This window comes from Melanerpes formicivorus, unplaced genomic scaffold (assembly GCF_026170545.1).
Source record: "Melanerpes formicivorus ecotype bairdi unplaced genomic scaffold, bMelFor1.0.p_v2 SCAF_2564, whole genome shotgun sequence".
In the NCBI taxonomy this organism is placed as follows: domain Eukaryota; kingdom Metazoa; phylum Chordata; class Aves; order Piciformes; family Picidae; genus Melanerpes; species Melanerpes formicivorus.
Genome location: NW_027144915.1, coordinates 1 through 27,984, shown reverse-complemented (window position 1 = coordinate 27,984; position 27,984 = coordinate 1). Strand labels below are relative to the sequence as shown.

Sequence of the window (27,984 nt, the reverse complement as noted above, 5' to 3'; positions counted from 1 at the left end):
CTGGGGGATAATGGGAGTTGGGGGTAATGAGGGGGGGCTGGGGATGTACTAAGGGGCTGGGGGGCTAATGGGGGGTGGGGTTGTAATGGGGTGGGGGTAATGGGGATGGGGGGAATGGGGGGGGCTAAGGGGTGTAATGAGGGGGGGTTCTAATAAGGGGGGGCTGGGGGGGATAATGGGTGGGGGTAGTGAGGGGGGGAGCTGGGGGGGAATGGGGTGGGGGCTGGGGGAGGTAATGAGGGGGGTGTAATAAAGGGGGAAATGGGGGGGGGAATGGGGGGGTTGGGGGCAATGGGGGGGGCTGGGGATGTAATAAGGGGGGCTGGGGGGTAATGGGGGGGGAAAGGGGTGGGGGGGAATGAGGGGGGGCTGAGGGATGTAATAAGGGGGACTGGGGGATAATGGGGGATGGGGGTAATGAGGGGGGCTGGAGGGTAATGGAGGGGGGTGTAATAAGGGGGGCTGGGGGGGGAAATGGGGAGGGGGCTGGGTGAGGTAATAAGGGGGTGTAATGAGGGGGGGCTGGGGGGGAATGGGGGGGTTGGGGGCAATGGGGGGGCTGAGGATGTAATAAGGGGGGCTGGGGGGTAATAAGGGGGGCGCTGGGGGGTAATGGGAGGGTGGGGGTAATGAGGGGGGCTGGGGGGGTAATGAGGAAGGGTAATGGGGGGGCTGGGGGTGTAAAAAGGGGCGGCTGGGGGGAATGAGGTGGGGGTCGTAATAAGGGGGGGCTGGGGGATAATGGGGGGGGTGGGGGTAATGAGGGGACCTGGGGGTGTAATATGGGGGGGTTGGGGGCAATGAGGGGGGGCTGGGGGGTGTAAGGAGTGGGGGAGGGGTTGGGGAGGGTTTAATGGAGTGGGGGGCCTGGGGGGGGTGTAATCCCTGCACTGAGTGTCTCAGGTCTCATCCCTGCACTGAGTGTCTCAGGTCTCAGCCCTGCTATGAGTGGCTCAGGTCTCATTCATGCACTGAGTGTCTCAGGTCTCATCCCTGCACTGAGTGTTTCAGGTCTCATTCATGCACTGTCTCAGGTCTCATTCATGCACTGAGTGCCTCAGATCTCAGCCCTGCTCTGAGTGTCTCAGGTCTCAGCTATGCACTGAGTGTCTCAGGTCTCAGCTATGCTCTGTCTCAGGTCTCAGCCCTGCACTGAGTGTCTCAGGTCTCAGCTATGCACTGAGTGCCTCAGATCTCATTCATGCACTGAGTGCCTCAGGTCCCAGCCCTGCACTGAGTGTCTCAGGTCTCATTCATGCACTGAGTGTCTCAGGTCTCAGCCCTGCACTGAGTGCCTCAGGTCCCAGCCCACCCCTACCCCCCAAGGTGTCGTGTCCCCCCCCCCTTTGCCATGCTCAGGCGCTGGCACGGGAGTCTGTGCCCACCCCCACCCTGCTGGCTGCGCCGAGCTCGTCAGTCCTCAGCGGGCAGGGGCGCTGGGTGCCCGCTCGCGGGGGTGCCCACGCCTGGGGCGCCCCCGGGGGGGGGGTGTGACAGCGACAGAGCTTGGCGGGGTGGTGACAGGACAAGCCCAGGCCGGGCAGGAGCCAGCCCCGCGGCGCGGGGGAGGTGTCGGGGCGGAGGCCACGCACCCACAGCAGCGCCCAGGCGGCTCCCACACTGCGGCACCCGCGCCCAGGGCGGGGGGTCCCGGGGGGGGTGTGTCCGAGCCTGCCCCCTCCCCTGGCACTGCCACCATGAAGCGGATGTTCTCCTGCTCCAGCTCGCAGGTGGCGGTGAGTCCCGGTGCCCCCCACCCCCCCCCCACCCCCCACGCTCTGCCCAGGGGGTCCCCGAGCTTGGCCTGGGGGGGGTCACATCCAGTCTCGGTGCCCTGCGACCACCCGTGGGTGCTGCCGTGGTGGCCAGCGGCGCTCAGTGCCCTTCCTGCCCTGATCCTGATGCCAGCTGCAGTCGCGGTCCCGACCCCAGGCCCAGCTCTAATCCCAGCCCCGACCCCAGCCCCAATCCCAGCCCTGATGCTGGCTGCAATCCCGACCCCAACCCCAGCTGCGCTCCTGGCTCTGATCCCAGTCCCAGCCCTGATCCCAGCTGGATCCTGCCGCTGGCTGCAAAGCTGTCCCGGATCCCAGTCCCGATCCCATTCCCAGCCCCGATCCCAGCTGGATCCTGCCGCTGGCTGCAAAGCTGATCCCGATCCCAGTCCCGATCCCATTCCCAGCCCCGATCCCATTCCCAGCCCCGATCCCAGCTGGATCCTGCCGCTGGCTGCAAAGCTGTCCCGGATCCCAGTTCCGATCCCATTCCCAGCCCCGATCCCATTCCCAGCCCCGATCCCAGCTGGATCCTGCCGCTGGCTGCAAAGCTGATCCCGATCCCAGCCCCGATCCCATTCCCAGCCCCGATCCCATTCCCAGCCCCGATCCCAGCTGGATCCTGCTGCTGGCTGCAAAGCTGATCCCGATCCCAGTCCCGATCCCCTTCCCAGCCCTGATCCTGGCTGCAATCCTGACCCAGATCCCAGTCCCAGGTGCAAGCCTGGCTTCGATCCCGATCCTAACCCAGATCCCGACCCCAGTCCCAGCTGCAATCCCATTCCCGGTGCCCCTACACTGGGCTGGGACCCCAAGCCCCCAGCCCTGGTCTCTTTGTAGCTCCCGGTTCCCTTTCCCAGTGCCAGGTCCAGCTCCCGGTTCCCATTCCCGGTCCACCTCCCGGTTCCCATTCCCGGTGCCAGGTCCAGCTGCTGGTTTCCATTCCCCGTGCCCGATCCAGATCCCGGTTCCCATTCCCGGTGCCAGGTCCACCTCCCGGTTCCCATTCCCGGTACCCCATCCGGCTGCCGGTTCTCATTCCCGGTGCCAGGTCCCGGTTCCCATTCCCGGAGCCCAATCCTCTTGCCGGTTCCCGGTCCCGGCTCCTGCCGCCCCCGGTGCCGGTTCCCCCCCATCCCGCCGGCGCTGCGGGGCTCAGCTGATGCCGCCCGGTCCCGCCCGATCCCGCGGAACCGGCCGGGCCGGCGCAGGCCGGGACACGCTCCCCTGCCTCACCTCAGCTTTCCCGGCCGGAATCCACCGGGATTCCCCCGGCCCCACCAGAAGGGAAACTGAGGCACAGCCCCAGAGCGCTGCCCCCCTCCCCCCCCCCCACGCCTGCCCCTCACTGACTGCGGGTCGGCAGGAGGGACCCCCAGGGGTGCTGGCCCCGGTGCCACCTCCGCCCTCGGGACCCACTGTCACCCCCCGGGAGCTGCTGTTCCACCCCGGAGCCATCTGTGTCCCCCCACCCCGGAGCCACTGTCAGCCCCCCTGGATCAACGTGTTCCCCCCCTAGAGCCACTGTCACCTCCTCTGGGGGCCACTTCTGTCTCCCTGGAGCCACTGTCACCCCCCTGGATCAATCTGTTCCCCCCCTAGAGCCACTGTCACCTCCCCTGGAGCCACTTCTGTCTCCCTGGAGCCACTGTCACCCCCCTGGATCAATCTGTTTCCCCCCCCTAGAGCCACTGTCACCCCCTGGAGCCACTTCTGTCCCCTTGGAGCCACCTGTCCCCCAACTCCGGAGCCACTGTCACCCCCCTGGATCAATCTGTTCCCCCCCTAGAGCCACTGTGTCCCCCCTGGAGCCACTTCTGTCCCCCTGGAGCCACTGTCACCCCCCTGGATCAATCTGTTCCCCCCCTAGAGCTACTGTCACCCCCCTGGAGCCACGTCTGTCCCCCTGGAGCCACTTCTGTCCCCCTGCAGCCACTGTCCCCCCCACCCCGGAGCCACTGTCACCCCCCCCGAATACATCTGTCCCTTCCCTAGAGCCACTGTCACCTCCCCTGGAGCCACTTCTGTCCCCCTGGAGCCACTGTGTCCCCCCACCCCGGCACCACTGTCACCCCTCCTGGGTCAAATTTTCACCCCTGGATTCACTTGTCACCCCCCTGGAGCCACTTGTCACCTTGACAGCCCCCTCATGGATCCAGTTGTCACCCCCCGGATCCCATTTTCAACCCCCTGGGTCCCCTTGTCACCCCCCCCGGATCTCCTCTCCACCCCCTGGATCCAATTGTCACCCCCCCGGATCCCATTTTCAACTCCCTGCATCCCCTTGTCACCCCTCATGGAGCCTCTTGTCACCCCCCGGGTCCCCTTATCACCCCCCGGATCCTCTTTGCACCCTCCTGGATCCCCTCTCCACCCCCTGGATCCAATTGTCACCCCCCCCCCGGATCCCATTTTCAACCCCCTGGATCCCCTTGTCACCCCCCCGGGTCCCCTTATCTCCCCCCGGATCCTCTTTGCACCCTCCTGGATCCCCTCGCCACCCCCCCCTTGGATCCCTTTGTCGTCCCCCCGCCCCCCTTGTCTCCGCCCGGATCCCCTCATCCCTCCCCACCCCGCATCCTCTTGTGTGTGTCCCCCCCCCGGCCGTGTCCCCTGGCCGCCCCCCCTGGAGCCCCCTGTCGGCGCCTAGGTGGAGACGTGGAACAAGCAGGACCAGAAGCTGCTGGAGGCGGTGGCGAGGGGGGGACGTGGGCAGGGTCGCGACCCTGGCCCCCCGCAAGACCTCCCGGCCCGCCAAGCTCAACGCCCTGGGACAGTCCGCGTAGGTCACCCTCCCCCGGCGGCTGGCGGCACCACACGAGGGGAGGAGGGGGTGGCGCTCCCCCTTCCCCTCCCAGGGTGCTATTTGGGGACCTCGGTGGCAGCCACTGCCTTGTGTCCCCCCCCCTCCAGCTTCCACCTGGCTGCCAGCAAGGGGCTGACCGAGTGCCTGAGGCTGCTGCTGGCCCACGGGGCTCCTGTCAATGAGAGGAACGACGACGGTGAGCGAGGGGACAGCTTGGGGACACCCCCGGGCAGGGGAGGGGACGAGGGCTTGGTCCCCCTGGGTCCCCTCTAGGGGGGGGTGGCAAAAGGCTGAGCAACCTCCTGCCCCAGGGCAGGGCTGAGCTGGCCCCAAAGTGAAGTGGCCCCAGAGCCAGGTGGCCCCAGAGTGAGGTGGTGTCCCCTGGGGGTGTCCCCAGAGTGAGGTGTCCCCAAAGTGAGGTTGTGACCCCTTTGAGGAGCCCCCAAAGTGAGGTGACCCCGAGTGAGATTGTGTCCCCTTTGGGATGTCCCCAAGTGAGGTGACCCCAGAGCAAGGTGTCCCCAGAGTGAGGTGACCCCAAGTGAGGTTGTGTCCCCTTTGGGGTGCCCCCAAAGTGAGGCTGTGTCCCGCTTGGGGTGTCCTCAAGTGAGGTGACCCCAGAGTGAGGTGACCCCGAGTGAGGTTGTGTCCCCCTTGGGGTGTCCCCAAGTGAGGTGATCCCAGAGCAAGGTGACCCCAGAGTGAGGTGACCCCGAGTGAGGTTGTGTCCCCTTTGGGGGTGTCCCCAAGTGAGGTGACCCCAAGTGAGGTTGTGACCCCTTTGGGGTGTCCCCAAGTGAGGTGACCCCAGAGCAAGGTGTCCCCAGAGTGAGGTGACCCCAAGTGAGGTTGTGTCCCCTTTGGGGTGTCCCTAAGTGAGGTAACCCCAGAGCAAGGTGTCCCCAGAGTGAGGTTGAGTCCCCCTTGGGGTGTCCCCCAAGTGAGGTGACCCCAAGTGAGGTTGTGTCCCCCTTGGGGTGTCCCCAAGTGAGGTGTCCCCAGAGTGAGGTGTCCCCAATGTGAGGTGATGTCCCCTTGGGGTATCCCCAGAGTGAGGTGACCCCAAGTGAGGTTGTGTCCCCCTTGGGGTGTCCCCAAAGTGAGGTGACCCCAAGTGAGGTTGTGTCCCCCTTGGGCTGTCCCCAAAGTGAAGTGTCCCCAGAGCAAGGTGTCCCCAGAGTGAGGTGACCCCAAGTGAGGTTGAGTCCCCTTTGGGGTGGTCCCCAAGTGAGGTGACCCCAGAGTGAGGTGACCCCAGTGTGAGGTGATGTCCCCTTGGGGTGTCCCCAGAGTGAGGTGACCCCAAGTGAGGTTGTGACCCCTTTGAGGAGCCCCCAAAGTGAGGTGACCCCAAGTGAGGTTGTGTCCCCTTTGGGATGTCCCCAAGTGAGGTGTCCCCAGTGTGAGGTGATGTCCCCTTGGGGTATCCCCAGAGTGAGGTGACCCCAGACTGAGGTGACCCCAAGTGAGGTTGTGTCCCCCTTGGGGTGTCCTCAAGTGAGGTGACCCCAGACTGAGGTGACCCCAAGTGAGGTTGTGTCCCCCTTGGGGTGTCCCAAAGTGAGGTGACCCCAGAGCAAGGCGTCCACAGAGTGAGGTGACCCCAAGTGAGGTTGTGTCCCCTTTGGGGTGCCCCCAAGTGAGGTGACCCCAGAGTGAGGTGTCCCCAATGTGAGGTGATGTCCCCTTGGGGTATCCCCAGAGTGAGGTGACCCCAAGTGAGGTGACCCCAGACTGAGGTGACCCCAAGTGAGGTTGTGTCCCCCTTGGGCTGTCCCCAAAGTGAAGTGTCCCCAGAGCAAGGTGTCCCCAGAGGGAGGTGACCCCAAGTGAGGTTGTGTCCCCTTTGGGGTGTCCCTAAGTGAAGTGTCCCCAGAGTGAGGTTGAGTCCCCCTTGGGGTGTCCCCAAGTGAGGTGACCCCAGAGCGAGGTGTCCCCAGAGTGAGGTGTCCCCAAGTGAGGTTGTGTCCCCCTTGGGGTGTCCCCAAGGGAGGTGACCCCAGAGCGATGTGTCCCCAAAGTGAGGTGAGCCCAGAGTAAGCTGTCCCCAGAGTCAGTGAGGTGTCCCCAGGGTGAGGTGGTGTCCCCTGGGGGTGTCCCCAATGGGAGGTGGTGTCCCCTGGGGGTGTCCCCAGTGGGAGGTGCTGTCTCCATGGCAAAGTGTCCCCCGGGGGTGCCCCAAGGCAAGGTTGTGTCCCCAGTGGGCGGTGGAGTCCCCGGGGGGAGGAGGTGTCCCCATGGGCAGGGTGTCCCCTGGGGGTGTTCCCAGGGTGAGGTGGTGTCCCCAGGGCCAGGTGGTGTCTCTCCAGTGTGAGGTGGCGTCCCCAAGGCCCTGGAGGTGTCCCCGGGCGGGGGTGGGGTCCCCTGGGGTGTCCCCAGGCTCAGCTCTCCCCCCGCTTGCAGGCAGCACTGCTCTGCACCTGGCCACCATCGCCTGCCAGCCTCAGTGCGTCAAGGTCCTGCTGCAGGTGAGGGACAGGGACAGGGATGGGGACAGGGACAAGGCTGGGGACAGGGACAAGGATAGGGGTGGGGATAAGGATGGGGACAAGAATAGCATGGGGACAAGGATAGGGACAGGGACAAGGATAGGGACAAGAATGGGATGGGGATAGGGAGGGGGACAAGGACAGGGACAGGGATGGGATGGGGACAAGGATAGGGACAGGGACAGGGATGGGGACAAGGATAGGGAGAGGGATAGGATGGGGACAAGGATAGGGATGGGGACAAGGATAGGGACAGGGATGGGATGGGGACAAGGATAGGGACAGGGACAGGGATGGGGACAAGGATAGGGACGGGGATAGGATGGGGACAAGGATAGGGACAGGGATGGGATGGGGACAAGGATAGGGATGGGGACAAGGATAGGGACAGGGATGGGATGGGGACAAGGATAGAGACAGGGATGGGATGGGGACAAGGATAGGGACAGGGATAGGATGGGGACAAGGATAGGGACAGGGATGGGATGGGGACAAGGAGAGGGACGGGGATGGGATGGGGACAAGGATAGGGACAGAGATGGGATGGGGACAAGGATAGGGATAGGGTCAAGGATGGGGACAAGGATGGGAACAGGGACAAGGATAGGGAACAGGGACAGGGATGGGGACAAGGATGGGATGGGGATAGGGATAGAGACAGGATAGAGACAGGGACAAGGATAGGGACAGGGATAGGGACAAGGATGGGATGGGGACAAGGATGGGATGGGGATAGGGAGGGAGACAAGGATAGGGACAGGGATGGGGACAAGGAGAGGGACAGGGATAGGGATGAGGACAAGGATAGGGACAGGGATGGGATAGGGACAAGGATAGAGACAGGGATGGGATGGGGACAAGGATAGGGATAGGGACAAGGATAGGGAACAGGGACAAGGATAGGGACAGGGACAAGGATAGGGACAAGGATGGAATGGGGACAGGGATAGAGACAGGATAGAGACAGGGACAAGGATAGGGACAAGGATGGGATGGGGATAGGGAGGGGGACAAGGACAGGGACAGGGATGGGATGGGGACAAGGATAGGGATGGGGATAAGGATAGGGATGGGGATAGGGAGGGGGACAAGGATAGGGATAGGGTCAAGGATGGGGACAAGGATGGGAACAGGGACAAGGATAGGGAACAGGGACAGGGATGGGGACAAGGATGGGATGTGTACAAGGATGGGGACAGGGCCAAGGATAGGATGGGGACAAGGATAAGGACAGGGACAGGGATGGGGGTGAGAAGGGGCACAGGGGTGGGGACAGGGACCCAAAAGAGGTTGAGGATGGAGCTGGGGATGAGCAGAGGGATAGGGATGGGGACAAGGCCAGGGGTGGGGATGGGGATGCAGAGGAAGATGAGGATGGAGCTGGGGATGAGGAGGGGGAGAGGGACAGGGGTGGGGACGAGAGCAGGAGTGAGGAGGAGAACAGGGATGGGAACAGGGAACCCAAGGGGACGAGGATGGAGCTGGGGATGAAGATAGGGCACCAAGCACAGTGGCTTGGGGCCAGGGGTGAGGATGAGGATGAGCAGGGGGCAGGGTGGGACCTGGGCTCCTGTCCCCTGCCCTCTGTGTGTGTGTCCCCCTCCCTCCCCCCCCAGTACGGTGCCAACGAGGGCCACGTGGATGGGCAGAACCGGACCCCCCTGCACTGGGCTGGTGAGTGCCGGGGGGGGGTCCCCAAACCGGGGGTGGGGAACAAGGGGTTGGAGGGGACTGGGGGGACAGATGAGACCCCCCCCAAACACCGGCACGACCTCTCCTCCCCACCCCCAGCCTCCTCGGGCTGTGCCTCCAGCGTCCTCCTGCTCTGCGACCACGAAGCTCTCCTGGATGCCACCGACGCAGTGAGTGGGGAGCAGGAGGGGGGGGGTTGGGGGGGGACGGGGAGAGGGCAGGGGGCGATGGGGGGTGGACAGGGGGTGACAGACCCCTTGTGTGTCCCCCCCCCCCAGCACGGGCAGACCCCCCTGATGCTGGCAGCCCGCAGGAACCACGCTGCCATCTGCGCCCAGCTCCTGCAGAGGGGAGCTGACCCCAACCTGGCCGATGAGGACCAGAAGTGAGTGGTCCTGGGGGCACCTGGGGACGTGTGGCACAACCTGGGGGGGGGGCACAGGGAAGGGGGGGGAGGGGGGGCTCAGCTCTGACCCCCCCGGGGGCGTTGGAGTGGGGATGGCTTTGGTGGCTTTGCCCCATGGGGAGCGTGGAGGTCCCCTATGGAAGGGCAGGTCGGGGGGGGGGGCTCTGTGCCCAGGAGGCGAAGGGGACCCCAGGGAGAGGTGGGGAAAGAGGTGGGGAAGGACCTGTGCCACTGTGCCACCTTGCTATCGTGCCCCCATGCCACTCTGCCACCTTGCCATCCTGCCCCCATGCCACACGGTGCCATCATATACTGTGCCACCGTGCCACTGTGCCACCTTGTCATTGTGTCACCATGGCACCGTGCCCCCTACCACCATGTTGATGTGCCCCCGTGCCCCCGTGCCCCCATGCCGTGGTGGCACCATGCCACTGTGCTTTCGTGCCCCCCTGGCACCGTGTCCCCCTGTGCCACCCTAGGACTGCGCTGGCCCTGGCCTGCGAGCAGGGCAGCCTGGAGTCGGCCGAGCTGCTGCTGAGCCATGGGGCGACGGTAGGGGATGGGCACAGCTGGCACCGAGCCTGGCAGACCCCCAACCGAGCGCTGCGGCGGCTCCTGCGCCGTGCCCGTGGCAAGGCCGGAGGTGAGACCCCGACCCCCACCCCCGCCGGTGCCACCCCCTCCTCGAGGTCACTCTTGGGGGGGCAACAGAAAGGGGGCAAAGGGAATTGTTTCTTTTCCTCCTGGCAGAGAGTGGCACCGGCTGCGCCAGGGACCCTGTGCCAGCGGTGGGAAGCAGGGGAGAGGGGACCGCGGGCAGCGACAGCGAGGAGGAGGAGGAGGAGGAGGAAGAAGAGGAGGAGGAGGAGGAGGAGGAGGAAGAGCAGCGGGATGCCCGCCGGGTGCGGCGCCTGCAGCGGCGCCTGGAGAGGAAGACTCAGGAGTGCCAGCGGCTGGCGGCCGCCAGCGACGGCATCCGGCAGAGGCTGCGGGAGCTGGCAGGGCTCCTGCCCGGCCCCGCCACCGGCCACCGCCTGGAGGATGAGGATGAGGATGAGGATGGTGCCTGCCTGGCCCTGCTGGCACAGTATCTGGGCGAGCTGAGGAAGAGGATGGAGGCTGAGGAAGGAGGGGGCGGAGGAGACAAAACCGAGGGGCAAGGCGGTGGTGGTGAGGATGATGATGGTGGGGGCGGTGATGCCGGCGATGGGGGCGGCGGCAATGCGCCGGGGCTGGCACCGTTCCTGGCGTGGCTGGGCGCCGAGTGTGCCAGGATGAGGGCAGAGAAGGCGAACGCCCTGAGCAGGAGCAAAGGGCTGAGGAAGGAGGTGGAGGAAGCCCTGAGGAGCAAACTTCACTACGAGGTGGTGTCGGCCGAGGCCGTGCGGAGGAGTTTGGTGACCTGGGAGAAGATGGTGGTGGGGCTGGAGCAGACCCTGGGCCGTGCCGACCAGACCCATGCCAAGATGCTGGAAGGGTCCCGGCTCCTCCTGGCCACGCTGCGGCCCCTGGCCGGGACGGCGCCGGGACGGTGCCTGGAGAACGGCACGGAGCCGCCACCGGCCGGGAAAAGCCAAGAGGAAGAGGAGAAGGAAGAAGAGGAGGAAGAGAAGAAGGGTGGGAGCTTGGAGAAGGAGATTTCGGAGCTGAAGGAGAACAACGCAACGCTCCTGGCGGAGCTGGCCCGGCTGGGACGGGAGCGGGAGAGGCTCCGGGAGGAGCTGCGGGGGCTGCGGGAGCAGGATTCCGGTTCCCAACCGGGGAAGGAGGAAGGTCGGGGGGCGGCCGCCCCGTGCCGGGGGCTGGCGGCGGAGAAGGAGCAGACGGCGAGGCTGCGGCGGAGGCTGGCGGGGGCAGCGGCGGGAGCTGGCGGCTCTGCGGGACGGGCTGGGCGAGCGGGCACGGGAGGCGGCCGGGGGCAGCGGGGCCAGCATCCTGCGGGAGCTGCAGCACAAGCTGGACGGACTGGTGAGGTCCCAGCACGAAGCCCTGCAGCTGGTGGCGGAGATGGAGGCCGACGGCGCCAGCCCCGGGGACGGCGCTGAGCTGCTGGGCGAGCTGGAGGGCACCCTGCGGGAACTGGCGGAGGAGCTGGGGCCGGCGGTGGCGGCGGGGCCCCGGGTGCCAAAGCTGCTGGAGCGGCTGAGCGCCGCCGCCGCCGCCCTGCGCGGCCGGGAGCTGGGAACGGCCGAGGCCGAGCGGCGGCAGGCGGCGGCGGCCGAGGAGAAGCGGGCGGCGGAGGCGGCGCTGGCCCGGGCGGAGGAGAGGGAGAGGGAAGCTCAGGAGCTGCGGGAGAAGGCGGAGGAGCTGGAGCGGAGCCTGGGCAGCCTGAGGGCACGGGCCGGGCAGTTGGCCACCGCCTGCCGCGACAAGGACGGCAAGGTGAGGGGCGGCTGGCACGCTGGCCCTCGCTGTCCCCATCACCGTCTCCTTCCCATCACCATCCTCAACCCCTTCCTGGGACACTGGATAGTCAGGATGGGGACCTGTCCCATCACCATTCCCGCCGCTGTCCCCTGCCCGTCACTGTGTTGTCCCCATTACTGTCCCTGTACCCCTCCCCTCCCCTCACTATCCCCTTCCCATCCCTGTACCCCTCCCATCACCATCCCCTTCCCATCCCTATCCCCTTCCCATCCCTGTCCCCTTCCATCACCATCCCCTTCCCATCCCTGTCCCCTTCCCATCATCATCCCCTTCCCATCCCTATCCCCTTCCCATCACCATCCCCTTCCCATCCCTATCCCCTTCCCATCCCTGTCCCCTTCCATCACCATCCCCTTCCCATCCCTGTCCCCTTCCCATCATCATCCCCTTCCCATCCCTGTCCCCTTCCCATCACCATCCCCTTCCCATCCCTGTCCCCTTCCCATCCCTGTCCCCTTCCCATCCCCATCCCCATCCCCTTCCCATCCCTGTCCCCTTCCCATCCCTGTCCCCTTCCCATCATCATCCCCTTCCCATCCCTATCCCCTTCCCATCCCCATCCCCTTCCCATCCCCATCCCCATCCCCTTCCCATCCCTGTCCCCTTCCCATCCCTATCCCCTTCCCATCACCATCCCTTTCCCATCCAGTGTCCCTTTCCCATCACCATCCCCTTCCATCCCTATCCCCTTCCCATCACCATCCCCTTCCCATCCCCATCCCCTTCCCATCCCTATCCCCTTCCCATTACCATCCCCTTCCCATCCCTATCCCCTTCCCATTACCATCCCCTTCCCATCCCCATCCCCTTCCCATCCCTATCCCCTTCCCATCCCTATCCCCTTCCATCACCATCCCTTTCCCATCCCTGTTCCCTTCCCATCCCTGTCCCCTTCCCATCACCATCCCCTTCCCATCCCTATCCCCTTCCATCACCATCCCCTTCCCATCCCTGTCCTCTTCCATCACCATCCCCTTCCCATCCCTATCCCCTTCCATCACCATCCCCTTCCCACCCCTGTCCCCTTCCCATCCCTGTCCCCTTCCCATCACCATCCCCTTCCCATCCCCATCCCCTTCCCATCCCTGTCCCCTTCCATCACCATCCCCTTCCCATCCCTGTCCCCTTCCCATCCCTGTCCCCTTCCCATCACCATCCCCTTCCCATCCCCATCCCCTTCCCATCCCTGTCCCCTTCCATCACCATCCCCTTCCCATCCCTATCCCCTTCCCATCCCTGTCCCCTTCCCATCCCTGTCCCCCTCGCTTCCCTGTCCCCATCCCCCTCCAACCACCTCCCTTCCACCTCCCCCCTCCTGACGTCCTCGGCCACCCCACTCTGGGGACCCAGGGGCAGGGGCACCTTGGGAGCTTCTTCCCACCCAAGCCCAGCCTGCAGGGGGGAGCTAAGGGGAACCAAAGGGCCAACCCTTGGCGGGGGGGGGAGAGGAGGTTGACAAGAGGGCAGCTGATCCCCACCAGCACCCCAGCTTCGCCCCCCTGCACCCCCACCCCCAGATGAAGAAGCTGCTGGTGGAGACGGAGAAGCTGTCGGCAGAGGTCCTGGGGCTCCGCGGGCAGAGCGCCCGGCTCCAGCTTCAGCTCGAGGTGGGTGCCAGCACCCAGTGCCACCCCCTCCACCCCCGCCCCGTCCCCCCACCCAACCTTCCTCTTCATCCTCCTCTCCTCCCCCCGCCCAGGTCCAGCAGAAGAACCACCGAGACACTGTAGAGGTCTACAGGACTCACCTGCTCCACGCTGCCCAGGTAGGCGCCCAGGGGCCACTCGCCTCGGGGTGACACTGGGGGGGAGGTCGGGGAGGGGGATGAGGATGATGATATCCCAGCTGGGTTCCCCCACTCCAAGCCCAGGAGGTCAAACCCAGCTCTTGTCCCGCAGGGATTCATGGATGAGGGCGTCCACGCCATGCTGCTGCGGATCCTGCGGAGCCAGCAGTGAGCGTCCCGGAGCCCCCCCAGGGATTAAACTGGAAGCTGTCCCCAGCCCATGCCCCTGGCTGAGTCCCGCTGGGTGTGGGGGTCGTGCCTCAGAGGGGCGATCAGGGGGGTGGGACAGCCTGGGAGGTGCCGGCTGGAGGGGGCTGCCCCCTGGAGGCGATTTTGGGGGTGGTAGGGGACAGGATGGGAGAGCTTGGGGGGGGTGTCACAGCACCCAGAATGGGCTGCGGGCCAGGACTGGGGAGTGGTGCTGGGCAGGGCACAGCGCAGGATTGGTCCTCAGAGAGCGCCAGGCGCATGCTGGGCTGTTCCCATCTGGAACCAGTTACATACAGCACTGGCCCCATAGAGCTCCAGCCCCGTACAGCATCAGTCCCACGCTGGATCAGCCCCATAGAGCACCAGTCCCACGCTGGATCAGCCCCATAGAGCACCAGCCCCACGCTGGATCAGCCCCACAGAGCACCAGTCCCACGCTGGATCAGCCCCATAGAGCACCAGTCCCACGCTGGATCAGCCCCACAGAGCACCAGTCCCACTTTGGATCAGCCCCATAGAGCACCAGTCCCACGCTGGACCTGGACCATAGAGTCCCAGCCCCATACTGGAGCAGTCCTATTCAGATCCAGTCCCAGTCCCAGCTGCAGTCCCAATCCCAGTCCCAGTCCCAGTCCCAGCTGCGGTCCCAGTCCCAGTCCCAGTCCCAGTCCCAGCCCCAGCCCCAGCCCCATACTGGAGCAGTCCTATTCAGATCCAGTCCCAGTCCCAGTCCCAGCTGCGGTCCCAGTCCCAGTCCCAGTCCCAGTCCCAGCCCCAGCCCCAGCCCCAGTCCAAGTCCCAATCCCAGTCCCAGTCCCAGTCCCAGTCCCAGTCCCAGTCTCAGTCCCAGTCCCAGCCCCATACTGGAGCAGTCCTATTCAGATCCAGCCCAAGCCGCAGCCCCAGTCCCATACTGGACCAGCCGCAGTCCCAATCCCAGTCCCAATCCCAATCCTAGTTCCAGTCCCAGCCCCAGCCCCATTTCCAATCCCAATCCCAGTCCCAGTCCCAGCTGCAGTCCCAGTCCCAATCCCAGTCCCAGTCCCAGTCCCAGCTGCAGTCCCAGTCCCAATCCCAGTCCCAGCTGCAGTCCCAGTCCCAATGCCAGTCCCAGTCCCAGTCTCAATCCCAGTCCCAGCACCAGCACCAGCCCCAGCCGCAGTCCCAGCCCCAGCCGCAGCCCCAGTCCCATACTGGACCAGCCGCAGTCCCAATCCCAGTCCCAATCCCAATCCTAGTTCCAGTCCCAGCCCCAGCCCCATTTCCAATCCCAATCCCAGTCCCAGTCCCAGCTGCAGTCCCAGTCCCAATCCCAGTCCCAGCTGCAGTCCCAGTCCCAATCCCAGTCCCAGTCCCAGTCCAAGTCCCAGTCCCAGTCCCAGTCTCAGTCCCAGTCCCAGTCCCAGCATCAGCCCCAGCCGCAGTCCCAGCCCCAGCCGCAGTCCCAGTCCCGTACTGGACCAGCCCCATAGAGCACCAGTCCCATACTGGACCAGTCCCAGCCCCAGCCCCAGCCCTAGTCAGAGTTCCAGTCCCAGTCCCATACTGGAGCAGTCCTATTCAGATCCAGCCCAAGCCACAGTCTCAGCCCCAGCCGCAGTCCCAGTCCCAGTCCCAGTCCCAGCCCCATACTGGAGCAGTCCTATTCAGATCCAGCCCCAGCCGCAGCCCCAGTCCCATACTGGACCAGCTGCAGTCCCAATCCCAGTCCCAATCCCAGTCCCAGTCCCAGTCCCAGCCGCAGTCCCAACCCCAGCCCCAGTCCCAGTCCCAGTCCCAGTCCCAATCCCAGTCCCAGCCCCATCCCCAGTCCCAGCCGCAGTCCCAGTCCCAGCCGCAGTCCCAGACTGGATCAACCCCATAGAGCACTAGTCCCATACTGCACCAGTCCCAGCCCCAGCCGCAGTCCCAGTCCCAGTCCCATCAGAAGTCCCAGTCCCATACTGGATCAGCCCCATAGAGCACCTGTCCCATACTCGACCAGCCCCAGCCCCAGCCGCAGTTCCAGTCCCAGTCCCATACTGGAGCAGTCCTATTCAGATCCAGCCCCAGCCGCAGTCCCAGTCCCAGTCCCATACTGGACTAGTCGCAGCCGCAGCCCCAGCCGCAGTCCCAGTCCCATACTAGATCAGCCCCATAGAACACCAGTCCCATACTGCACTAGCGCCAGCTCCAGTCCCAGCCCCAGTCCCAGTCCCAGTCCCAACCTCAGCCCCACTCCCACTCCCATCCCGGATCCTTCCCCCTCGGCGCAGCCCCTCACGGCGCGCCGGGAGCGGGGGCGTGACCAAAGGCTGTCCAGGGGGTGTGGCTAGCGGGGACTGGGCGTGACCAACGCCCAATTGACGCTACGGGGAGGGCGTGGCTTCGCCACGAGTGGGCGTGGCTAAGGGGCCGCGGGCTGGCGGCGCTGCGGGGCGACCGCTCTGCGCTCCTCGGCTCCGCGGCTTTGGCTGCCCCGGAGAGGTTCTTCAGCTGCGATCTTCGCAGCGGCTCTTCTCCTGGGGTCAGAGGGTGTTCTGAAGGGTTTAATCTGCTCTCCGGAGGCCTGCTGCTGGGTTTAGACTCAGTTTCGGGTCTGTTTTTCCTCCTGCTGTGGCCCTTCCCTCTGGCTCCGGGGCTGCTTTGCTTTCCTGCAGTCCGCTCCCCGAAGGCTCTGCGGAGTGTGGCCAAGCTCCAACCACTTCCAGCTGCCTCCTCCTGGGGCTGGTGGTGATTTCCCCCCCGCCTCTTTCCCCCCCAAAATGTCCTTTTCTGAGCTCTGGGTGGGTTCAGCCTCTCCCAGAAGCTGTGGTTGAGGTTGAGGCTCCTCCCTGAGCTGTGGCCATAAAAATGTGGAGGTTTTGTCTCCTCCCTGGGTGAAATTTGCCTCTTTTGTGCTTTTTTGGCTGCAGGCCCCTGGGGATCACAGCCTCTGACTTCTTATTTTTGGCTGCTGGTGGTTTGTGGCCTTTCTCCTCCCCTCAGCTGGGCAAAGAGCCTCTGCCCACAGCCCTTTAGGTTTGGTTACTTCACAGCAACCCCAAACCCAGCCTGGGACCTCTGGAGATCCCCTCCTGCAATCCCCCCTGCCCCAGCAGGGCTGCCCCCCAGCTGTGCCCAGCAGCAGCACAGTGCCCAGGGGGGGCTGGCAGCAAAGTGCCAAGCCAGGAGCCCAGCCCTGAGCCCTGAGCTGCCTGCAAAGGCCTCCTGCAGGAGCAGAGCTTTGGCTCCAGCACAGCCCAGCAGGGAGGGGAGGGAAGGGACCCCTGGAGCTGCCCTCCTGCCCCCCCCTGCCCCAGCAGGGCTGCCCCCAGCTGTGCCCAGCAGCAGCACAGTGCCCAGGGGGGAGATGGAAGGAAAGTGCCAACCCAGGAGCCCAACTTTGATTCCTGAGCTCCCTCAGCTGCCTGCAAAGGCCTCCTGCAGGAGCAGAGCTTTGGTTCCAGCAGATCCCAGCATGGTTGGGTGGAGATCATCTCCTGCACCCCCCCCTGCCCCAGCAGGGCACCCCCCCAGCTGTGCCCAGCAGTGGCACAAAGCACTCTGGACCCCTCCCCTCCCTGCCCCCCTCCTTCTCCAGCATGGATTCTGGGACCCCCATCCTGCTCCAACACAGGCTCCAAGACCCTCACCCCCACTCCCACATGGACTCCAGGACCCCTGCACCACTCCAGCACAGACTCCACTCCCTCTCCTGCATGGATCCTGGGACCTCCGTCCCACTCCGGCTCTGGGACCCTCACCCCACTCCCACTCTGGCTCTGGGACCTTTTCCCCACTCCCACTCAGACTCTAGGACCCTCACCCCACTCTGACTCAGACTCTGGGACCCTCACCCCACTCCCACTCCCATTCCCACTCTGTAGCCCTCTCCCCACTCCCACTCAGACTCTGGAACCCACACCCCACTCCCACTCAGGCTCTGGGACCCTCACCCCACTCTCACTTGGACTCTGGGACCTTCTCCCCATTCCCACTCAGGCTCTAGGACCCTCACCCCACTCCCACTCAGACTCTAGGACCCTCACCCCCACTCCCACTCAGGCTCTGTAGCCCTCACCCCACTCCCACTTGGACTCTGGGACCCTCACCCCACTCCCACTCTGGCTCTGGGACCCTCACCCCCACTCCCACTTGGACTCTGGAACCTTCTCCCCCCTCCCACTCAGACTCTGGGACCCTCACCCCACTCCCACTTCCACTCCCACTCTGTAGCCCTCACCCCACTCCCACTCAGACTCTGGGACCCTCACCCCACTCCCACTCTGGGACCCTCATCCCACTCAGACTCTAGGACCCTCACCCCACTCCCACTCAGACTCTGGGACCCTCACCCCACCCCCCATCGGTCTCTGCCCCCCCCCCCCCCCATATCCCTCTCGACCACCACCTCAGGCTCCTGTCCCACTCCCACTCGAGCCCTGGTGCCCCCCCAGGTGCTGCAGGAGGTGCTGGGCGCCCCTGGGCGCTGCCTTTATTGTGCCAGCGGCGGGGCGGCGGCGCCCAGGAGTTGCCAGCGCCGCAGGGCGAACTTGGTGCCGCTGCTGACCCTCTCCACGTCGGCGCCCGCGGCCGGCGCCGCCCGCAGGAAGGTCTCCGTGGGGACCCGCAGGGAGCTGCGGGAGCCGCGGCTCAGCTCCGTGATGCTGGGGGAGGAGAAGGCGACGGTGAGGCCGCCGAGGCTCTGCTCCCCCTCCCCTTCCCCTCGGCGCCCACCCCCCTGCCACGTTCTCACCCCACGGTGCCCGGCAGGGAGCCGGGGACCGGCCGCGGGCGCTGCGCTCCCTGCTCGCTGGCGGCGATGGCTGCCAGGAGGGAAGGCTCCAGCCAGGCGTAGGCGCTGACCTCGGCCTGCCTGGGACACATCCTGGCCTGAGCCCGGGGCTGGCTGTCGCCTGCCCTCGGCGGGGGGCGCAGCGCGGTCCCCTCCCCCGCGACCACCCTCACCTCCAGCTGCCGCTGGGACTCGGAGGAGAGGAGCAGGAGGTAGGCGACGATGTGGTGGTGCCGCGGCAGCCCCAGGCTCAGCTTGGGGGGGTAGAGGGACTGTTGGGGGGGGGACACACACACAGGAGGGGATCATGAGGGCACCCAGGTGCCACTTCCCCTCCCCATCCCCCCAGAAGGCGCCCAGGTACCTCCCAGAGGCCGAGCATCCTGCAGGAGAAGGTCCCCGCGGGCAGGCGCAGCCCTGCCTCCTCCTCCAGCTCCCGCAGCGCCGCAGCCAGCAGCTGCAAAGCCGGCAGGAAAAGGGGGAGAGGGGGAGACGTGGAAGGGGGGTTCGGGGGGGCTCCAGCAGCCCCCCTCCCCCCAAAACCCCTCCCCGGTCCCCTCTCAGCCCCCTCCTTGCCCCCACGTTGTGCTCTCACCTCTTCATCCGGCTCCAAGTGGCCGCCTGGGAGGAAGGGCGGCAGGTGAGGGGCAGCCCCAAAGGTATCAGCACCCCAAAGGCTCCAGCACCCCAAAGGCACCACCCCAAAGGAACCCCCAAAGGCACCAGCATCCCAAGGGCACCCCAAAGGAATCAGCACCCCAAAGGTACCAGCACCCCAAAGGGACCACCCCAAAGGTACCCCCAAAGGAACCAGCACCCCAAAGGCATCACCCCAAAGGCACTAGCACCCCAAGGGCACCCCAAAGGAATCAGCAACCCAAAGGAACCAGCACCCCCAAATGGACCACCCCAAAGACACCCCAAAGGCATCAGCACCCCAAAAGCATCACCTCAAAGGGACCAGCACCCCAAAAGCATCACCCCAAAGGGACCAGCACCCCAAAAGCATCATCCCAAAGGCACCCCAAAGGCACCCCAAAGGAGCCACACCAAAAGCATCAGCACCCCAAAAGCATCATCCCAAAGGCACCCCAAAGGAGTCACCCCAAAGGCATCAGCACCCTAAAAGCATCACCCCAAAGGCGTCACCCCAAAAGCACCACCACCCCACAGGGACCACCCCAAAGGGATCAGCACCCCAAAGGGCACCTCAAAGGCACCCCAAAGGCATCAACAACCCAAGGGCACCCCAAAGGAACCACACCAAAGGCATCAGAACCCCAAAAGCATCACCCCAAGAGCACCCCAAAGAGACCACCACCCCAAAAGGCACCTCAAAGGCACCCCAAAGGGACCAGCACCCCAAGGGCACACCAGAGGAACCACACCAAAGGCATCAGCACCCCAAAAGCATCACCCCAAAGGCACCCCAAAGGGACCAGCACCCCAAAGGGACTGGCACCCCAAAAGCATCACCCCAAGGGCACCCCAAACGGACTAGCACCCCAAAGGGACCACCCCAAAGGTATCAGCACCCCAAAGGGACCAGCACCCCAAAAGCATCATCCCAAAGGCACCTCAAAGGGACCAGCACCCCAAAAGCATCACCCCAAGGGCACCCCAAAGGGACCAACACCACCCAAAAGGCACCTCAAAGGCACCCCAAAGGGACCTCCCCAAAAGTATCAGCACCCCAAAAGCAGCTCCCCAAAGGGACCAGCACCCCAAGAGCACCCCTAAGTCACCCTAGAGGAAGCAGCAGCCCGTGTGCCCCCAGCCGGGGTTGGCACTCGGCGGGGCCGGGCTCGGCACTCACCGGGCGGCACCCAGAGGTTGGGGAAGCTGAGGCCGGGGGCGCGGCGAGTGAGCAGCAGGCGGCCGGAGCTGGCCCCCAGCAGCGCGGCCACCCCCGCGGCCACCCCCCGGCCGCGCAGCTCCGCCGGCAGCCGCAGCTCCGGGCGCTGCCCCAGGCGCTTGGCCGGGCAGAAGGGAGACCGCTGCGGGGGAAGGGGCACGTCACGGGGGGGGAGCATGGCAAAGGGGGGGTTAGGGGGCACTCGGGGGGTGAGTGGGGGGCGCAGACCTCGAGGACGGTGGTGGTGGAGCCTGGGAAGGCTTCGTCGGAGAGGAGGAAGCGGCCGCGGCGCAGACCGCAGCTGAGCGGCGCCGAGTCCGAGTCCGGGGGGCAGAAGGTGCCAGTGACGCTCTGCGGGGCAGGGGACGGGGGCAGGGTGGGCACTGCCAGGGCAGGGTGGGCACTGCCGGCGCAGGGGAGTGACCACCGTGATGGCCACCACCGTGGCACCGAGGTGGGCACCACGATGGGCACCGCCCTGGCACTGTGATGGGCACCAGGATGGGCACCATGATGGGCACCGCCTGTGGCACTATGATGGGCACCAGGATGGGCACCACCCTGGCAATGTGATGGGCACCAGGACGGGCACCACTCTGGCACTGTGATGGGCACCACGATGGGCACCGCCTGTGGCACTGTGATGGGCATCAGGATGGGCACCGCCCTGTGGCACTATGATGGGCACCAGGATGGGCACGACCCTGGCACTATGATGGACACCAGGATGGGCACCACCCTGGCACTGTGGTGGGCACCAGGACGGGCACCGCCTGTGGCACTGTGGTGGGCACCAGGACGGGCACCGCCTGTGGCACTGTGATGGGCATCAGGATGGGCACCGCCCTGGCACTATGATGGGCACCAGGATGGGCACCACCCTGGCACTGTGATGGGCACCAGGATGGGCACCCGCCTGTGGCACTGTGATGGGCATCAGGATGGGCACCACCCTGGCACTGTAATGGGCACCAGGATGGGCACCACCCTGGCACTGTAATGGGCACCACGATGGGCACCGCCTGTGGCACTATGATGGGCACCAGGATGGGCACCACCCTGGCACTGTCATGGGCACCGCCTGTGGCACTATGATGGGCACCAGGATGGGCACCACGATGGGCACCGCCTGTGGCACTATGATGGGCACCAGGATGGGCACCGCTCTGGCACCAAGCTTACCACCACCCTGGCACCATGACGGCCACCACAGCACCATGCCAGGGGTGGGGGCCACCCCTCTGCATGCTCGGGTGCCCACACAGCCCCATGCCCACCTGAGTGGGTGCCCTCTGCCCGGGGGGGGGGGGAACCCCTAGGCCTGTGCCCCTCCCCCTGCACATTCACCCCCACGACTCCCTGTCCCGTTGTGCCACCCCCGCCCCCTCCATCTGGGCCCTCCTTGCTCTGTGCCCCCCCCTTGCACGCTGGCACCCCCTGTCCCGTGCCCCCCTGTCCCATTCACACCCTTGTGCCCCCCCCCTTGCACGCTGGCACCCCCTGTCCTGTGCCCCCCTGTCCCATTCACACCCTTGTGCCCCCCCCTTGCACGCTGGCACCCCCCCTGTCCTGTGCCCCCCCGCCACATTCACACCCTTGTGCCCCCCCTTGCACCCCCTGTCCTGTGCCCCCCCGCCACATTCACACCCTTGTGCCCCCCCCTTGCACCCCCTCTCCTGTGCCCCCCTGTCCCATTCACACCCTTGTGCCCCCCCTTGCACGCTGGCACCCCCCTGTCCCGTGCCCCCCTGTCCCATTCACACCCTTGTGCCCCCCCCTTGCACGCTGGCACCCCCCTCTCCTGTCCCCCTCCCCCTCTTGCACACCCCTCCCCCCATCCAGTCCCCTCCCCTCCCCTCGCCCTTTGCACACTTGGTCCCGCCCTGTTCTGTGCCCCCCACCCCCCAATTCATTTGCACGCTCTTCCCCCCCCCCCTTTGCCCTCCCCCATCCCCCCCTCGGTTGCTCCCAACTCCCCTCCCCCCCCCCCTTTTTCGCCCCCCCCTTTCCTACGCCCCCTCCCCACCCCCCCCCCCCGCCGTCCGGTACCTGCCCGAAGGGCGCCGCTCGCCCCGCCCCTCCCCGCCGCACGTGCACCAGCACGCGCGCCGCTCCCGCCATGGGCCCCCCCGCGCGAGGGGGAAGGGGACGGGGGGGAGGAAGGCGCCCGATGGGCGGAGCCTAGGCGGAGCTTCCCCCCGATAGGCAGAGCCGGCCCGCGGGGCGGAGCTTGCTGTTTGACTGCTCCGCGCCCCCTGGCGGCAGCCGCCGGCACCTCCGCGGCACCCGCGACAGCCACACAGCGAAAGCGACTTTGGGCTTTATTCTGTGCCCGCGCCGTGGCGGGGGGAGGGTAGCCAAGGTGGCCCTGGGGCCGCACAGCCTCCTGGCCATGTGTCCTCATCTCCCTCTGTCCCCCTCTCCTCTTATCCCTGCCCCCACCGCTCCTGCTGTCCCCATCCCATCTCCTCCCTGTCCGTGTATCCTTGTGGCCATGTCCTCGTGTCCCCGTGTCCTTCTATCTGTCTCCCCCTGTCCCCACGGCCTCTTAGCCTTGCCTCCCCCTCCTCCTCCCGTCCCCATGTTCTCCTATCTGTGTCTCTCCCTGTCCTCCTGTCCTTGGAGCATGTCCCCGTCTCCCCCTGCCCTCAGGTCCCCACTTCCCTGTGTCCCCATCTCCATGTCCTTGTGTCCCCCTGTCCTCCTAGCTCCCTCTCCCCTGTCCCTATGTCCTCATGTCCCTATCTCCATGTCCTTGGCTCCTGGATCCCCATGTCCTTGCATCCCCCTGTCCTCCTTTCCCTCTGTCCTTGTAGCCCTGCCTCCCTCTGTCCTTGTGTCCCCATGTTCTCCACCTCCCCCTGCCCTCCCATCTCCCTCTCCCCCTGTCCCTATGCCCTCATGCCCGCCCCCTCCATGTCCTTGGCTCCTGTGTTCCCTTGTCCTCCTCCCCCTGCCTCCCCCTGTCCTCCCATCTCCCTCTCCCATGTCCCCACGCCCTCATGCCCCCCTCTCCATGTCCTTGGCTCCTGTGCCCCCCTGTCCCTGTGGCCCCCAGTCCCCCTGCAGCCCCTCAGGGCCTCTTGACAGTGCTCTCAATGAAGGACTCCAGCACGAAGATGGTTTCGTCCACTTGGGTCTCGCTGGCATCGATCCTGGGGGGCAGGGGGAGAGGGGGGAAGAAGGGGGTGGTGAGAAGGGGGTGGGGGGAAGGGGGTGGGGATGGGAAGAGGGTGGTGGGGGGGTGGAGAAGGCAGGAAGGGGGTGGTGGGAGTGGGAAGAAGGGGGTGGTGGGGGCAGGGTGAAGAGGGTGGCAGGGGTGGGAAGGGAATGGTGAAGGTGGGAAGGGGGCGGTGGGGCTAGGAAGGGGGTGGGGGGTGCTCAGCCTGCTCTGGCCCCTGGCCCCACACCCCCCATACCCCCATGCCCCTCTGGCCCCACACCCCCCGGCACCCCTGGCCCCCTGCCCCCACACCTCCCTGCCCCCACACCCCCCTGGCACCCCACCTCCCTGTCCCCCTGTCCCCCCGCCTCCCTGCCCCCTTGGCCCCACACCCCTCTGACCCCCACACCCCTTGGCCCCCCGCCCCCCTGGCCCCATGCCCCCTGGCCCCCCCACCTCCCGGCCCCTCTGGCCGCACAGCCCCCTGCCCCCCCGCCCCCTGGCCCCCCACCTCCCTGACGCCCTGGCCCCGCGCCCCTCTGGCCCCACACCCCCGGCCCCCTGCCCCCCAGCCTCCACTGGCCTCACGCCCCCCTGGCCCCCCACCTCCCTGCCCCCCTGGCCCCCCCACCCTCCTGGCCCCTCTGGCCCCACGACCCCCTGCCCCCCCTGCCCCCATGCCGCCTGGCCCCCCTGGCCCCCTGCCCCTCTGGCCCCCCACCTCCCAGCCCCTCTGGCCCCACGACCCCTGGCCCCCTGCCCCCCTGGCCCCCCACCTCCTGGCCCCTCACCCCTCACCCCCCCGGCCCCCCTGGCCCCCGGCCCCCTGCCCTCATGCCCCTCTGGCCCCACATCTCCCAGTCCCCCTGGCCCCATGCCCCCCTGACCCCCCACCTCCCGGCCTCTCTAGCCCTACACCCCCTGGCCCCCTGCCCCCCCAGCCCCCCGCTGACTTGTTGACGTTGCGCTTGAGGGTCTCCAGCTGCTGCCTCTCCGGGGCTGTGATCATCTCCTCGATCTCCTGCAGCTGTGTGGCCTCGGCCCCCGTGGCCTGCATGGAGGCCAGGATGGCTTCCACCCGCTGGGACTTCTCCAGCAGCCTCCTGGCAGGGCAGGGCAGGGCAGGGCTGCCAACGGCCCAGGGCCAAGGGCAGCCCAGGGGCAAAGTGGAGACCCCCAGGGATGGGTGCTGGGAGCCCAGGCTTGGGTAGCTCTGTGCTGGGGCCAGGGGGAGAGGCACTGAGGGCAGCCTCAGCAGGGCTGCTGCTGGCACCAAGTGTGTGGTGCAGCTGAGAGCTGGGGGGAAGGGATCCAGCCAGGGGGATCCTGGCAGGCTGGAGGGAAGGGATCCAGCCAGGGGGATCCTGGGCAGGCTGGAGGGAAGGGATCCAGCCAGGGGGGAGCTGGGCAGGCTGCAGAGCTGGGCCCAGGACAAGCTCCTGAGGGTCCCCAGGGCCAAGGGCAAGGTCCTGCAGCTGGCTCAGGGCAATCCCAGGCACTGCTGCAGGCTGGGCAGGGGCTGGCTGGAGAGCAGCCCTGCAGGAGAGGCCTTGGGGGGGCTGGGGGGTGGCAGGCAGGGGGTGGCAGGCAGGGGGGTGCCATCCAGGGGGTGCAAGGCAGGGGATGCCAGGCAGGGGGTGCCAGGCAGGGGGCGGCATCCAGGGGGTGCCAGCCCAGCACTCACTTGTTCTCCCTGGTCTCGTACTGGCGCCGCTCCATCAGGTTGGCCACGCTCTGGGGAGAGGCAGCAGGGAGGGGGCAGGGTGAGCTCCTCCACCCCCCAGGGGCCTGGCTGCTCTCACCCCTCGGTGGCAGCCTCCAGGGAGAGTCCTCGGGGTGGAGGAGGAGGTTTGGGGCACCCAGGGGTGGCCCAAGAGCTGCTCTGGCTCCTGGGTGCTGAGGGAGGACCAAGCGTGGGGGTGGGGAAGGGAGGCAGGGGAGAAGGAGGGGGAGGAAAAGGGAGAGAGGGGAAGAGGGGAAGGAAAAGTGAGGCAGAGGAGGGAGGGAGGGAGGGAGAGGAGGGGGGGAAGGAGAGGAGGGGGGGAAGGAGAGGAGGGGGGGGAAGGAGAGGAGGGGAGGCAGAGGAAGAGGGAAGGGAGAAGGGAGGGAGGCAGAAGAGGAGGGGAAGAAGAGGAAAGGAAGCAGAGGAGGGGGAGGTGAAGGGAGGGAGAAGAAGAGGGGAAGGGGAAGGAGAGGAAGGGAGGGAGAGGAGGAGGGGAGTGAAAGGAAGTGAGGCAGAGGAGGAGGGGAAGGAGAAGAAGGGAGGCAGAGGCAGAGGAAGAGGCAGAGGCAGAAGAGCACCATGGGGTTTCCCTGCTTGGGACTCTCGGTGTGGCTTTGGGGGTGGGGCTGGGGTCCTGGGGGGGCAGAGGGGGCAGCAGGGGTGCCCCAGCAGGGGGCCTGGCACCCACCTTGTAGCAGCGGTGCAGCAGCATGCGGGCGGCGGAGGCCACGTCCACGGTGTAGAGGTAGAAGGTGCGGGAGGGGGCGTGGTCAGGGGTCTTGGGGATCTCCTGCAGGGGGAGGTGGGGAGGAGGGAGAGGCCCTCAGCAGCGGCTCCCCCGGGGCCGGGGCGGGTGGGGGGAGGCTCCAGCCGGCCCCAGCTGACCTGCAGGGCCACCAGGTTGTGGGAGAGCATCTTGTAGAGCATGTCCTTGGCCTCCTTGGCAGGCACCATGGCGAAGTCCTCCACCTGCTTCTGCTCCAGGTGCCGCTTGCCGCAGCAGCAGGCGGAAGATGCGGGCGCAGCGCGAGCCGAACCTGGCCGGGGGGCAGGGAGGGCACAGGCTGCCCCTCAGCCGGGCAGGCAGGGCACAGCACAGCCCCCAGCAGGCTGGGAAGGCACCCCCGAGGTGCCCTCGCCCCCCCCCCCCCCCCCCGCCAGCGCAGGACCCAGCGCAGCGCCCCCAGGAGCACAGCCGGGGAAGGAGGCTCCAAACCCTCCCTGGGCAGCCCTGGGCCAGGCTCTCAGCACCCTCCTGGGGAACAACTTCTTCCTCACAGCCAGTCTGAGTCTCCCCTCCTCCCCCTTGGATCCATTCCCCTCCTTGGATCCATTCCCCCTCCTTGGATCCATTCCCCCCCCCCCGGATCCATTCCCCCCCCTTGGATCCATTCTCCCCCTTGGATCCATTCCCCCCCCCCAGATCCATTCCCCTCCTTGGATCCATTCCCCCCTGGATCCATTCCCCTCCTGGATCCATTCCCCTCCTTGGATCTATTCTCCCACTTGGATCCATTCACCCCATGGATCCATTCCCCCCTCCTTGGGTCCAACCAAGTCCTCTCCCTCCCTGCCCCCCTCCAAAGTCCCTCCCCAGCTTTCCTGCAGCCACCTCCAGCCTGGCCTCAAACACCTCCAGGGATGAGGAGGAGGCTTCCAGCACCTCCCTGGGCAGCCTGGGCCAGGCTCTCACCACCCTCCTGGGCAACAACTTCTTCCTCACAGCCAATCTCCAGCTCCCCACTTCTGGTTGTGCTCCATCCCCCCTAGTCCTGTCCCTCCCTGCCCCCCTCCAAAGTCCCTCCCCAGCTCTCCTGCAGCCCCTGGAAGGCCACAGGAAGCTCTCCCTGGAGCCTTCTCCTCCCCAGACTGAATCCAAGGAGCCCAAGCCCCCTGCCAGAGCAGCAGCACAGAGCCCAGCACAGGACCCCCAGGAGCACAGCCAGGGGGGGCTGCAAAGGCTGCAGGGAAGGAGACTCCAAACCCTCCCTGGGCAGCCTGGGCCAGGCCTCCTCTGGGGAGGAGAAGCTCCCTGGGGCTGCTGGACTCACTCTGCTGAATGCCCTCCAGGATCCCATGCGCCCAGGATCCTTCCTTCCTTCCTCCCTCCCTTTCCTCCCTCCTTCCCTTTCCTTCCTTCCTCCCCTTTCCTTCCTTCCTTCCCTTCCTTCCTTCCTCCCTTTCCTTCCTCCCTCTCTCTCTCCTTTCCTCCCTCCCTCCCCTTCCTCCCTCCCTCCCTTTCCTTCCTTCCTTCCCCCCTCCCTTTCCTTCCTCCCTCCCTCCCTTTTCTTCCTTCCCTCCTTCCTTCATTTCCTCCCTCCCTCCCTTTCCTTCCTTCCTCCCTCCCTTTCCTTCCTTCCTCCCTCCCTTTCCTTCCTTCCTCCCTCCCTTTCCTTCCTTCCTCCCTTTCCTTCCTCCCTCCCTTTCCTTCCCTTCCTTCCTCCCTCCCTTTCCTTCCTTCCTTCCTTTCTTCCTCCCTTTCCTTCCTCTATCCCTCCCTTTCCTTCCTTCCTTCCTTCCTTCCCTTCCTTCCTTCCCTCCCTTTCCTTCCTTCCTTCCTTTCTTCCTCCCTTTCCTTCCTCTATCCCTCCCTTTCCTTCCTTCCTTCCTTCCCTTCCTTCCTTCCCTCCCTTTCCTTCCTCCCTTCCTTCCCTCCCTTTCCTTCCTCCCTCCCTCCTCACCTCTCCTCCACGATGGACTCCAAGGTGGCTGTGGCCAGGGAGGCCAAGGCCTTGTGCAGGTCTGCAGGGGATGATGGTCAAGGAGGACAGCAGCAGCTTGGGAATGGTTGGAGAAGGCTGGGACAGGGAGGAGCGGCCCAAAGGATACTGACAGTGAACATCCCCCCACCACTGTCCCCTGATCTGCCAACAAACTCCAGCTGGGGGAGAAGGAG

At 66.2% G+C, this 27,984-nt stretch overlaps 3 protein-coding genes across 5 annotated transcripts; 1 reads left to right on the top strand and 2 right to left on the bottom strand.

Annotated features, from left to right (window-relative positions):
- The first annotated feature begins 1,618 nt into the window (after positions 1 to 1,618).
- On the top strand, positions 1,619 to 13,597 carry LOC137461574 (ankyrin repeat domain-containing protein 35-like). The gene is given in 14 exon segments (XM_068171267.1): positions 1,619 to 1,736; positions 4,426 to 4,476; positions 4,478 to 4,557; positions 4,689 to 4,777; positions 6,985 to 7,049; positions 8,687 to 8,744; positions 8,862 to 8,932; positions 9,041 to 9,147; positions 9,648 to 9,811; positions 9,919 to 10,906; positions 10,983 to 11,550; positions 13,113 to 13,202; positions 13,295 to 13,360; positions 13,494 to 13,597. Coding segments are annotated over 14 exon segments (2,496 nt in total). The 5' UTR covers positions 1,619 to 1,697; the 3' UTR covers positions 13,554 to 13,597.
- Positions 13,598 to 18,022: 4,425 nt separating this feature from the next.
- On the bottom strand, positions 18,023 to 22,392 carry LOC137461572 (nucleoside diphosphate-linked moiety X motif 17-like). Of its 3 annotated transcripts, XM_068171265.1 has the most exons (8): positions 22,252 to 22,392; positions 20,431 to 20,553; positions 20,164 to 20,344; positions 18,943 to 18,968; positions 18,712 to 18,804; positions 18,521 to 18,619; positions 18,309 to 18,445; positions 18,023 to 18,219 (listed from the first exon to the last, which is right to left on the bottom strand). In XM_068171265.1, the coding sequence occupies exons 1-8, from the start codon at positions 22,321 to 22,323 to the stop codon at positions 18,048 to 18,050; spliced, it is 903 nt and encodes a 300-aa protein (XP_068027366.1). In that variant the 5' UTR covers positions 22,324 to 22,392; the 3' UTR covers positions 18,023 to 18,047. The 3 variants fall into 3 exon arrangements, with proteins under 3 accessions (XP_068027366.1, XP_068027364.1, XP_068027365.1); XM_068171263.1 differs by lacking the exon at positions 22,252 to 22,392 and having other exon boundaries at positions 20,431 to 21,520; XM_068171264.1 differs by lacking the exon at positions 22,252 to 22,392 and having other exon boundaries at positions 18,309 to 18,424; positions 20,431 to 21,520.
- A 117-nt stretch (positions 22,393 to 22,509) lies between these two features.
- Positions 22,510 to 27,978, bottom strand: POLR3C (RNA polymerase III subunit C). Its single transcript, XM_068171266.1, has 7 exons — positions 27,918 to 27,978; positions 27,770 to 27,830; positions 25,974 to 26,125; positions 25,777 to 25,878; positions 25,050 to 25,099; positions 24,319 to 24,468; positions 22,510 to 23,357 (listed from the first exon to the last, which is right to left on the bottom strand). The coding sequence occupies exons 3-7, from the start codon at positions 26,040 to 26,042 to the stop codon at positions 23,276 to 23,278; spliced, it is 453 nt and encodes a 150-aa protein (XP_068027367.1). The 5' UTR covers positions 26,043 to 26,125; positions 27,770 to 27,830; positions 27,918 to 27,978; the 3' UTR covers positions 22,510 to 23,275.
- Between the last annotated feature and the right edge of the window lie 6 nt (positions 27,979 to 27,984).

Bases quoted from the DNA above. Each gene is read 5' to 3' on its own strand.
- LOC137461572 (XM_068171263.1), bottom strand. From the start codon at position 20,853: ATGCCCATCACAGTGCCACAGGCGGTGCCCATCGTGGTGCCCATCACA. The intron at 20,345-20,430 runs GTCTGCGCCCCC...CTTCCCCCGCAG, and splicing joins CCACCACCACCGTCCTCGAG to CGGTCTCCCTTCTGCCCGGC. The intron at 18,620-18,711 runs GTACCTGGGCGC...CCCCCCCAACAG, and splicing joins GGATGCTCGGCCTCTGGGAG to TCCCTCTACCCCCCCAAGCT.
- POLR3C (XM_068171266.1), bottom strand. From the start codon at position 26,042: ATGGTGCCTGCCAAGGAGGCCAAGGACATGCTCTACAAGATGCTCTCC. The intron at 25,879-25,973 runs GTCAGCTGGGGC...CTCCCCCTGCAG, and splicing joins ACAACCTGGTGGCCCTGCAG to GAGATCCCCAAGACCCCTGA. The intron at 24,469-25,049 runs GTGAGTGCTGGG...CTGCCCTGCCAG, and splicing joins TACGAGACCAGGGAGAACAA to GAGGCTGCTGGAGAAGTCCC.